Source organism: Protopterus annectens, chromosome 7.part0 (genome assembly GCF_019279795.1).
Source record: "Protopterus annectens isolate FY-2018-M chromosome 7.part0, PAN1.0, whole genome shotgun sequence".
NCBI lineage: Eukaryota > Metazoa > Chordata > Ceratodontiformes > Protopteridae > Protopterus > Protopterus annectens.
The window spans coordinates 171,050,852-171,062,682 of record NC_056739.1 but is presented as its reverse complement, the minus strand read 5'-3'; the positions used below and the strand labels follow the sequence as shown (position 1 = coordinate 171,062,682).

Sequence of the window (11,831 nt, the reverse complement as noted above, 5' to 3'; positions counted from 1 at the left end):
CTTATGATGATGATGCGCAGACACTGCCAGCAGACAATTGCAGGCTTACTTGCAGGGAAGCTGTCAACAGCCTCCAGCTGGGTTGGTTGTGTAGCAACTCTGTAATCTGGTAGTAGTAGTTCTTGTATGAAACAAATGTGGCTGCATGAAACTACATTATGTTATGTGGTGGGTTCGGTTCATTACAATCTGATCTGGGGGGACAACATTAGAAAATCTCTGATCATCTGTTTAAGAAGTTTAGGGCAGCTGTGTGCTAAGAAATGACAGTGGCAAGGATCAGCAGAAAATTGCAGTGAAAGGATCAGCCTTTTGGACTACTTTCCCTAAGTCCTTTGGACTTGTTATACAGGATCGATTAGGGGTGAGGCTACATAAAGCTGATGGTCCTTGGATGACCACAACACCTCGGCAACATTCCACTCCTAAAATGGCATCTCCATCCAGATGGGCTGCTGCCGGCGTAATGTGTAGGCAGAAAAGTACCTGCTGCTACAGGAAGGCAGGCACAAAGGGGGGTGGAAAGGGGAACTAAAGCCTTTTTTAGTGTCTTTTTGTCTTTGCCTTCCAGTCATAGTATGAAGTAATGATACTCCTTTCATTACCAGCTCCTGGAATGAACTTCCTTTCACATACTGATATGGTTAACACCTTACCACTGCATGACATTTCTTCCACTACAGAACACTATTACAAGACACAAGTAGGTGAAATAGGTCAGAATGTCTAGAAATGTAATTATTGTGAACTATTATGAAATAGTACTTCTGATGTATGAGAACAAGCATGGCTGTTTTTTTAAGTAGAGACAAGCACAGCCACTTATGAAAATAACAAGGACCACATCCTGCAAACCCCATCTTTGTAGACATTTTCACCTAAATAAAAAATGTACACTTGTTTTTTGCTTCAAAGAAAATGTCTGACTCCAGAGAAAACAAGCAAGATGTTCCTTCTTGCATGTTAAGATTGTTGGAAATGTCTTCTATTTTTGACTCATGGTCCCACATATTTTAGGAGTGTTCTGGTGTTCAAAGATTTAGACAAAGATTACAAAATTGATGTCAGAGCTTGTTTAGCTTTGGATCGTTTGTCTGATTAATGGAGCTCTTGATGAGAGACATAGATGTCCTTTACTACAGGCTGTTCTCACAGCAGCCAGGAAGGCTACTATACATGGATGGAAACCCACGATTCCCCCTCACCTTTGGAATTCTGGACTATTCTTACCACAATATCATCTATGTACTCATAAAATGAGATCAGTGAGGAAGAAATCTTGACTGCAAGATGGAATCATGTAGCAAGACACCCCGTCATGACATTTTAGTATATAATAAATTGGAAAAAAATAATAATACTCATCTAGAGTGACACAGGAATATTATTACTGTAACAAAGGTCAACAAGTGATTAAAAAAACATAGATATTTAAGGCTCTGTTTGTGGTTCTTTTTTAAGCTGAGGCTGCTGAGCTAAGGGCTTGGACTATCAGCACTGATAGAGAAACTGCAAGCCATAAGAGGATGTGCACTTTGAAAGGGAGTGCTACATCAACTTTTAAACTTGCTGATGAGGAAGGACAGATACATTACTTGCAATAGATTGAGTCAAGTCACAAGACTGTCTTCTGCAAAAATATTTTGCATCTGCTTTCATGCCTGTTTGCTCTAGTACTCACAATTGTCTGCCTGAAAGATATTTAAAAAAAAACAGGCATTTGTAAACATAACTATTTCTTTAAAGAGGAATCTATGCTACTTCAGCTTTGCTAAACTTCCTTTATGAGATGTCAACGACATCCTTGGGTCAGCTACAATTATGCATTTTTTGTAATGGTATTCAAAAGAAGACAAGAAGAATCATAGAGAATCTGACATTAAAAACCATTAAGATGGAAACATGTAACTAAAGTAGGTTTTTAACAATGATCTGGACGTAACAGAAAAAAAAATCTTCAAAAAGTGCAATTTGTTTAAATGCTGGATTGAAAGCAGGTAGAATCTGCATGGCTTTTGCAAAGGTGTGCTCCTTTCAAGGTATCTGAGATGTCAGATGAAAGTATAACCATGGACGCTCTAGACTGGGCTTATTATATGATAGAATCTTTCATTGTACTACTGTCAGTCCTGGGCAACACCATCGTGGTCTTTGCTATTAAGAAGAACCCAGCTCTGCGGGATACGACATTCTGTTTCATCGTTTCTCTTGCAATGGCTGACATTGCTGTTGGAGTACTAGTTATTCCCCTGGCTATTACCATTAATGTGGGATTAGAAACCCAGTTCTACACCTGTCTCTTCATAGCTTGTGTTCTGCTAATCCTTACCCAGAGTTCTGTGCTGTCACTGCTGGCAATTGCCATAGACAGGTATCTAAGAGTAAAGATACCTATCAGGTAAGACAACATGCTTAATCTCATACTTTAAAGAGTTCTGTCTTTGTAGGTCTGGTATGAAACTTTAATGCAGGTCTCCAAGAATATGAGATTCAGCTTACCAGTTTTTGGTTTTACTCTGATTGTTTTGGTAAATACACATACAAAGGCAGAGTGTATAGCTATAGTGGATGATAGTTTTCATACTGTTGAAACAAATAAGCATATTCATAACCCAGTACTATAATAGCTATTAAATGAAAGATCAAGTCTGAGTATTTGTTTTCTTTGTTTCTCAAAAAAGTGAAAAGAATAGCTAATATAATCCATGAGCCAAATAAGCAAAATATGTAATATATATATCTCACTGGTGAGAGAATTGTGCTTTGTGTTGTTATTATTTATTTTACTTGTTATGAACTATATCTGTAAAAAGCACTGTTGGACTAAAGTCCTACTTTCAGCTGGAAGTTTGTAAATGCAGTTCATAACTGTGTCATTCATATAAAAATGAACACAACTGCACACCAGTACAGTAAATTACTGTATCATAATCAAGCATACATAATCTAGATAAGAGTAGGAGTCATAGGTCACACCGAGTACAATTAATTGCACTGAACCATGAAGGGAAAGTACCAACTCCTGATTCCAAACCTAGAGCCCAGTAAAGCTACAGAACTGACATGCTACTACTCACCAAAGAAGGCAGCTGGTGTGCAGCACGTATGTAAATAAGCAACACATGAATAACGGCACACATGCAATTCAGACAACTATACATCTGCTGTGTTTCTTGCTGAGTGTCTACTGAAAATGTGTTACACTGGCAATTATCGAACTGTGTTCACAGGACAGAGATCACTACACAGTTGTTAAATTATAGTCTGAAATCATGGCAAGTATTAGAGTGTAGTAGCTATAGTGCTGTATATGTAACAGCACAAATGCAAGCACACACATACACATATGGCACACAGACTAGATCGGGTTTCTGTCATGTTTCCACTTTAAAGTTACTGCTGCTGTTGCAACATTATTATCGATCTACCTAACAATATACTTATCTCTCTCTACCTACAAGAGTGTGAGAGTATGTCTACATATTACCCCTCTCTCTCTTTATATATATATATATATATGGCTGCAGATATTGTTTTATTTACATTCAATGTACAACTGATGAGATATAATGTACACAAACACCCTGTACACAAATAGTTAATGCTGTATTGTTTTCTGCCAAATGATACACTAAGTGAAAACAATTAAAAACATGTAAAATGACACACAGTTTTCTACAGGAGTAACAAATGTATGCAAGGTGTGCACAGCAAGGCAACACTGTGCAACATTAGTGATGTTTCAACCCCTCCTCCATCCTCCTCACTTTATTATCTGCTTGTTAATTTTCAGAAAAGACTGCTGACTCGCAAAGAATAATTTGTCACTAACTTATATGGACTTATAAGCCAAATCTGTCTCTGGCAGGCTGTGAGTTTGGAAAATGCCACAAGCTGTGCACTTGCTCTAACACCACATTGCCTCTAATGCAATATGTGCGGCTACTCCAGCGTGATATAAGCAATTTTGCAGTAGATGCAAGTCATATATTTATGTATAGTTATAACTACACACCACACACATATATGAGTGAACTTGCAAATCTCACAACAAAATTCCCCCAACACTACAATGGTCAAAATGCTGACATTACAATGGTTGGAAAAACAACAGTCAATTACATAATAATACAAGATTTTTTTTTTGTTTGTTTTTTTCAGGGGCAAGCCCCCAGTGTACCACCCATGTACCTTCTACCTACGCTCTAAGACTGCACAACAGTGGGGAAAATTTTCTAAACCCTACTAAGCACTGATCTTGCACTAAATTCAATCCTATAACATTCAGAAGGCAACAAATTGTGAAATGTGCAAATCAGCCAATCAGTTCACAATTTGACTGAATTAAATTTCAACAAATCAATGTGAAACCATGACAGAGACTATACTTTAATTTCAATGTACAGAAACAGTGATGCATACTATATCGATGTCTACAAACCAAAAGTAACTAACCTCAAAAAATAATGAAAACTATGTCAATCAATAAAAGGGAAGCAAAGGCCATCCTTTTCCAATTTGTAGACCAAAAAAGAAAAACCCTAAAACTTAACTATATCTTCAAACATACTTTGAATATTCATACTTTTAGGGAAATATTTCTTCCATAAAGTAATGTACAGGTTAGAGCGTTAGGAGCAGTGTTAGGGAAAGGGTTTTTTCATAAAGTAATGTACAGGTTGGGGGTTAGGGGCAGTGGCGGAGTTAGGGTTAGCACATGAGTAAGGATGAACAAGGAAGCTTGGCTTCCCTGCACCACCTAATTTAATGCTTGCTTGCTAGCGCTAACCCCAACCCTACACCTTGACTTAGAAAAACCCTTTCCATAACACTACCCCTACACAAGACATTCAAACACAGACTACATACAGCAGCACATGAGAACAACTCTAAATCTATCCCCTTCTGTAGCCCTTACTCGAAATCACAAACATTCACACTTCCACCCCCTAATGTTGAAACTTTCAGTATATCCAAAGGTTCTGACATCACTGAAATCCCAAACCAACACTTACCTTACCCCCCACCCCCCTCACACACACATACTTGATCTCCCTTTTTCCCATACCTCCAGCACTTGATAATGAGCGCCCTCGATGGGTTTTCCAAGCATGTTTACTCTTTTGATAAACTGATGATTACGTGGGAAAGCAGACAGACATACACACACACACAAGTTTAACATTCATCAAACTGCATCAAGAGTCAATGGGTGTAATACAATCCATTGATTCCCAGTACACTGAAAAATTAAACTAAACATTTTTTTTACAGGGAAGCCCCCCTCCAACATCCATATGGAAGTTGTGACCACTCAAACCCCCATACATTTATAGATATCAACCTTACTTGTACTATCCAAGATCATATGCACAGACATTCTCACTACCCAGTGCAGCACTAGAAAGTTTTAGCCCCACAACATACCAAGAACCTCAAAAAACAACACCGCTACACCAATATTAGTCCGTGAGAGTTAAGAACACAAGAGATATATTATATTCTGCAAAGATTGGGGGAGAAAACTGAATTTGAAAATTCAGTAAGTCAAACCGCACATGGAAGATCTTTCATTTGATCACACACCTATATATACATATTTGCATACACAGACAGATAACAGCTCATTTCCACAAATTAAGCTCATTTCCACAATGGTTTACATTTAGATGTGGCACTCTTGTTCTATCACAGCAGCAGAAATACTCACTCTGGTGGGCTGCATTAACCACAGTATAGTACATGAAGGGTCCATAATGTGGCAGCATTCCATACTTGTGTGACTTCAGTGCCAACTTACTAACCTCAAATGATATACAAAGATAACAAGAGGTCACAATCAACCTATCATTCAAATGTAAAGCAATGAAATGAGTAATGAGCATAATTCAGCTAAGTTTCTGAGTTGTGGTGTTCATTTCATTCCGGCTTACTAGCCTACAGTAACTATCCACACTAAATTCAACTGGTTCCTGTGTGCAGCATGGTAGAGCTCTACTCCTGCACTGGGCTTGTAGCCATCATCCTTGTATAGAGTACATACTACTGTCCTTTGTATCCTGACTCGCATGCTACCCAGAATCCAGTATTCCAAGATACATGCATCTTCCCTGTGGTGTAACCTGCTCCACATTGTACCCAAAGAGTGGTACACCTTCCAAGGCTGCATTGTGCTGCCTTGTACTGTATGCTGCCCAGTACTCAAACTGTACTCCCACTGCAGTATTTCTACAGAAGGTATTCAGTCCTGCCTTGCTTCATACCCTCAGCCTAACTGTATACTGGCTAACCTGCATACTGTACCCCCCTCCCAGTCTGGTATTTCTATGTAGGATGAACAGCACTGCCACTGCTGTATACCCTGCTCCACATTATTCCCCCATAAGGGATTTATAACAATGGTGCATTATATTAACCTGCTTTGTACCCTGCCCTATGCTGTAGTCTCAGTGTGGTACACCCACAAATGGCGTGCAGTGGCGCCCTGCTTTGTACACTCCCCTACACTTTACTATCAGTGTGGTATACCTATAAAGTGTGTGCAGTGGCACCATGCTTTGTAGCCTGCCTTACACTGTACTTTCAGTGTGGTACACCAACAAAGGGTTTGCAGTGGCATCCTGCTTTATACCCTTCTGCACAATGCAGGTTGCACACAATAAGTTCAAGCGCACCTTTTTTGTAAAATAAAATCACCCCCTCCCACCACATCCAGTGCTTTTACTATTATAAGACAGTAAAACACATGGGCCTTCTTGTACTGCATCCAAACTAAATACATCTAATATTTCCCAGGATCTACATTGAAATTAAGAGTGTTCATATAAGATATAATATCCCATATAATACAACATTATAATATAATATAATGTTACTATAACTACTATTTGAAAATTATATTTGCTAGTTTCATATAACTACAGTTTTTCTTGTTTTGTTTTTATCCTTTGAACTTGCTGATTGTACCTTTTTTGTTTTGTGTGTTGCACCCAAGCAATGAGCTAAATACGCTCTTTTGGATCTGTCAATTACCATAAATCACAAGTAGGACATAAGGGACACAGGATATCTTCCTGTTGCCCTGTTTAAATCGTTCAAACATGCAGTCATACAGCAGACAATGCTGCCCTTCTGTGCATGTTTTTTGTGTACCGAGGTCTACCCCACTGACTTCATTCAGCTGCACTGTGTAAATATGGTATGTCATTCATTTACATCCCTCTGTACTAACCGCAAGCTTACACATGCCCGAGGGCATTTATAAGCCTAGCCAGAGTGTATTGGCTTTCGCCGCCCCATTGATTAATTAACTGATCCTCTGTCAAGCAGAACCAATGAAATGATCCCAGGGGTGTATTTTCTGTTACCCATCCACTCGTCAAGGTTTCTCTTGAAGAGTGTTAGAGAGGGGCTCTGCCTGATGCAATTTGGAATTTTGTTCCAAAGCATGGGGAGTCTCAGTGACAGGAATCTATCCCTCCAGCATGTTCTATTTATTGTTGTAGCAAGGTTTAGCTCACTACAGCATGTGGCTCGCAGTAACTTGGATTTCTTTAGGTGGAGCATGTCCATCAATTCTGAGTTCAACATGGCTTTGTAAGTCAGGCAGAGATCACCTCTGAGTAAGCGATATGCCACTGAGTACAGCTGGAGTTTTTCAGTCGGGTTGCATAGGACATATGTTTGAGACCAGTAATCCTCTTGGTGAGGCACCTTTGTGGTCTTTCCAGCTGTTGTAAGTGTCTTGTGAGGTACATCCCAAATGGGGCATTGTACTCTATGGTGGGTCTAATGAGTGACAATTAGAGGGGCACTATAACCTCTCTATTTCTAGATGCAAACCCTTTAGTAATTAGATGGGCCACATAGATTTCTTAACTACTTTGGCAATATGATTGTCAAAGGAGAGATTACTATCTACCTGGGTCCCCAGATCTCTTATTACCTCTTTTGTATTAAGGGGGCTGCCACCTATGTGATAATTCATGGGTGTTTTGTTTTTGCCAAATGGGATGACTATGCATTTTTTGGCATTTAGCTTGAGGCCATGACTTTGACACCAGGTGTCCATCTCAGTAAGGCCCTTTTGAAGGATGTCCATGTCAGCCGGAGAGTCAATTATGGCTCCCAGTTTTCAGTCATCAGCGAACTTGGTTAGCCATAGTCCTCCTGTGTTTGCCTGTACTTCTGAGAAGTATATGCCGAACAGTAGGGGTCCCAGGACCGAGCCTTGTGGGACACCACTTGTGACTGGTTTAGAGTTGGAACTGGAGCCCGCTATTCTTACTGTGTGAGTTTTGTCTGTAAGCCAGTTGGCAACCCATCTCATGACCTAGGGGTTTATGTTCAGGCTGGTGAGTTTTTCTGTAATTCCCAAGTGGGGAATGGTGTCAAAAGCCTTGGTGAGGTCAAGGTAGGCTGTGTGAACCACCTTTCCCTTGTCTATGGCCTTGGTGACTGTCTCGAAGAAGTCAACCAGGTTTAGTAGGCATGATCTGCCCTTAACAAAGCCGAAATGGGTCAGGTTAAGTGTTTGGAGGTTCCCAATGTCTTTGATAATGAGTTCCATGATGATGCACTCCATAGCCTTGCAGACCAGGCTAGTCAAGCTTATGGGGCGATAGTTACCAGGGTCAGTTGAGGCCCCTTCTTTGTGCAGAGAAATAACCGTTGCTGTGCACCATTCTATGGGCACATAGCCTGTGGAGAGGCTGAGGTTGAACAGTGTGTTTAGGTGCGGGGTTAGTTCGTTCTGAAGTTCGTGCAAGACACTGCCTGGGACACCATCTGGTCCCACTGATGCTGTGTTTTTGGCTGTTGAAAGGGCTGTTTTCACCTGTGTGTCTGTGATTTTTGGGAAACTACACTTTTCCGGTATTGTTGTGGGCCCTTTTGGAGGTGAGAGGGGGGTGAAGTTTGCACTGAATCTATCTGCCAGGTTGTTGGCAATATCAGTAGGTTCAGTATATTTTGTGCTATTTTGCACTAGTTCAGTGCATATCTGCCAGTTTCCACTTAGATTCTTAACATAGTTAAAGAAGGCTTTGTGGTTATCTTTTGAATCCTTGGCTATTTTTCTTTCGAAGTTAGCCTTGGATGATTTCATGAGGGACCTCAGTTTCTTACTGATAATGATCAGGGATGTCTTTCCTTCTTGGGATTTGCTTTTTTTCTGAACTAGTTTCCTCCTTCTATTGTATAGCCTGTTTATTGCAGGGGTCCACCAAACTGGTTTCCTTCTCTTAGAGGAGTGAGTCTTGGTTTTGCTAGGGATAGCACGATCCATGCATCCTTGTAGGTGCTCATAAACTGCATTTGTAAAGGTTTCTGCATCTTGGGCAGTGTTATCCTTTAGCGTGAGGGCTGTGAAACTTACCATCTCTGTTTTAAGTAAGGTGAAGTTTGATTTAGAAAAGTTTTTTACTGTGGTTTCCTTAGTTGGGGGTGGTGATGGGGTGTGGACATCCAGAGTGATTAGTTTATAGTCTGATCTAACCAGTGACGGGTTGACCTCTGGTGTGGAACACCTGTCACCCATGTTGTGATGACCAGGTCCAATATGTTTTCACCTCTGATAAGGGAATTTACCAGCTGATCCAGGGTGTTTGAGTTGATGAATTCCAGGAAGCGCTTGGCCTGGGAATTTGTACTCGAGTAGTTTTCCCAGTGAATGGTAGGGTGATTGAAATTGCCCAATATCAGGGTGTTTGGTAGGACCTTCATGTTTTCCAGTGTCTCTAGAAAGGTGGAGTGGTGGTCCTGGGTCATGGAGGGTGATCTGTAGCAGGCCACAATTTGCATTGCAGATCTGCCCGATGTTAGTTGCACATGGATGATCTCAGAGGTATCATGTTGCACCACTAACCTGGAGGTCTAGGTATTCTTGAGGAATATGGATACACCCCTTCCTTTTGTGTTTTGGTCCATGTTCTGTGGCCGAAACGTGTGGTATGAGTTGTAGCCCGGTAGTGCTGGGTTGCTCTCTGGAGCCTTGAACCAGGTTTCAGTTACTGCACAGATGTCGACATTCTCCATACTGAGGAGTGCTTTGAGCGCGTGCATTTTGAGATTTAAACTCCTGGCGTTGAGTAGCATAACCCTCAGTTTTTGTTAATTGTGCTGTTTACGGAGGTGGGTTTGACTTTTGAGCTTTGCCTAAAAAAAAGCCGCTATGGGGTCAGCAAGAGTCTTGGCCAGTATTCGAAAGCCTAGGGGTGACAGGTGCAAGCCGTCTTTTGTGAAGCAACATGGCTTGTTGAGCATGTCATCCCAGGCTGACAGACACTGGATACCCTCTGAATGATACCAGAAGCTTAGCCAATTGTTGAAATTGATCATTTTTTCTTTATACTGAGTTATCATTCTTGGTGAGGGCAGGATGCTACTCAGGGTCAGGGTCTCATCAGCCTGGGCTACATGATGAGAGAGCTCTTTCATGTCTCTTTTCATGTAGTCCAGGGTGGTACGTCTCAGGTCATTCACACCAACATGAACAATGACATAGTCATATTTGTACTTGTTCTGGAGTCACCTGAGTGCTTGTGTTATGTGGCGCATTCTGGCTCCCGATAGGCAGCTAACAGTAACCTTCTGCTTGTCCAGCCTAGTAAGTGAGATGTCAGTGTGCCTGACTAAAGATTCACCTATTACTAGCGTGTTAGGTATGTTATTTTGCCTTAAGGGCTGTGATTGTGCGGCACACTGATTTTGTGTTTTATGTGTTGTCTGGTTTGTGACGGGAAGTGCAGGTTGTTTGGGTGTCTGCTTTGGAGGTCTCTGATGCTTTTGCAGGTTTTTATTTAGAGCCTCCGAGTATGATTTTGTGTATTTATGTGTATTTTTTGCCAGTGCTGTTTTAGTAGGTCTGTGTGCGGTTGGAGTTGTGGTGCAAGCATTAACCTTCTCCTCTTGACTGTCTGTTCCAGTCTTGGGTGGAGACAGCCTAGCTTCCAGTTTGGCTGTATAATTGCCTCTCTCGCATATATTAGTGTTTTGTGGTAGGAGGAGAGGGTTGTCTGTGTACATGAGGCAGTTGTAACATTGCCTCAGGATACCCAGATTCATCAGCTGGACTGGAGTGTGCACCTGAAGTTGCCCTTTGGTCATGCCTGAATAGTAGGGTGAGCTGCTTAGTCGCTTGGTTGGTGAGGGGTGAATAAAAAGCCTTGTTCTGCTGGGCAATCAGTGTCAGGGTATATTAGTGCTTGCTATTAGGTCTGAGCAAGTGCTGGGCTGTAAGATGCTTTTTGAGTGCTTAGGTTGAGAGTTAGACTAGTTTCAAGGGAAAAAACTGAAGAGGAGACTTAGTGGAACCTGGAATAATTTAACCATAACTAACTGGCACTGCCCGGTGCACAAAACCATGCAAACACGGTTTTTATAATAGGGAAATGAAAGAAATAGAAATTAGCCCAAAATGGCCACTAAACTACTAACTTCTGGGCTGGAACCACTCCTCCAGGGACAGATAGGTTGCTCAATGCTCCCCTCTCTCTCACATGTGAACAGAGAAACTTCCTTCTATCCAAGTAAGGTATGGGCAACTCCGAAACTAATATCACAGCCCTGAATTCAGCACTAACCTGGACTATACTAGCTTAGAAAGGCGGGAAACAAGGATTTTTTTTTTTTTAAAAATAAGGCAAAACAGTAAAAAATACACTTAAAACAGCTTTAAATGACTACAAACGATCAGAAAAGGCTATCACACTTTAGTGTGTAGCCTACAACAGTTAAAATATTTAAACAAAAAACAACTTTTTAAAAGTGCAGGCAATCAAAAAAGTACAATAAATGAAAAAAACAAGCTTTTAAATCACAATAAATGCTGG

General features: G+C 40.9%; 1 protein-coding gene across 1 annotated transcript in view; it reads left to right on the top strand.

The window, feature by feature from the left end:
• Positions 1–1,600: 1,600 nt before the first annotated feature.
• The window catches only part of LOC122806321 (adenosine receptor A1-like), a 125,672-nt gene continuing 115,441 nt past the window's right edge, over positions 1,601–11,831 (top strand). Inside the window, exon 1 of the mRNA XM_044076639.1 lies at positions 1,601–2,398. Within this exon, the coding sequence (XP_043932574.1) occupies positions 2,049–2,398 (350 nt within the window). The 5' untranslated portion in view covers positions 1,601–2,048. The remainder of the gene's footprint in view (positions 2,399–11,831) is intronic.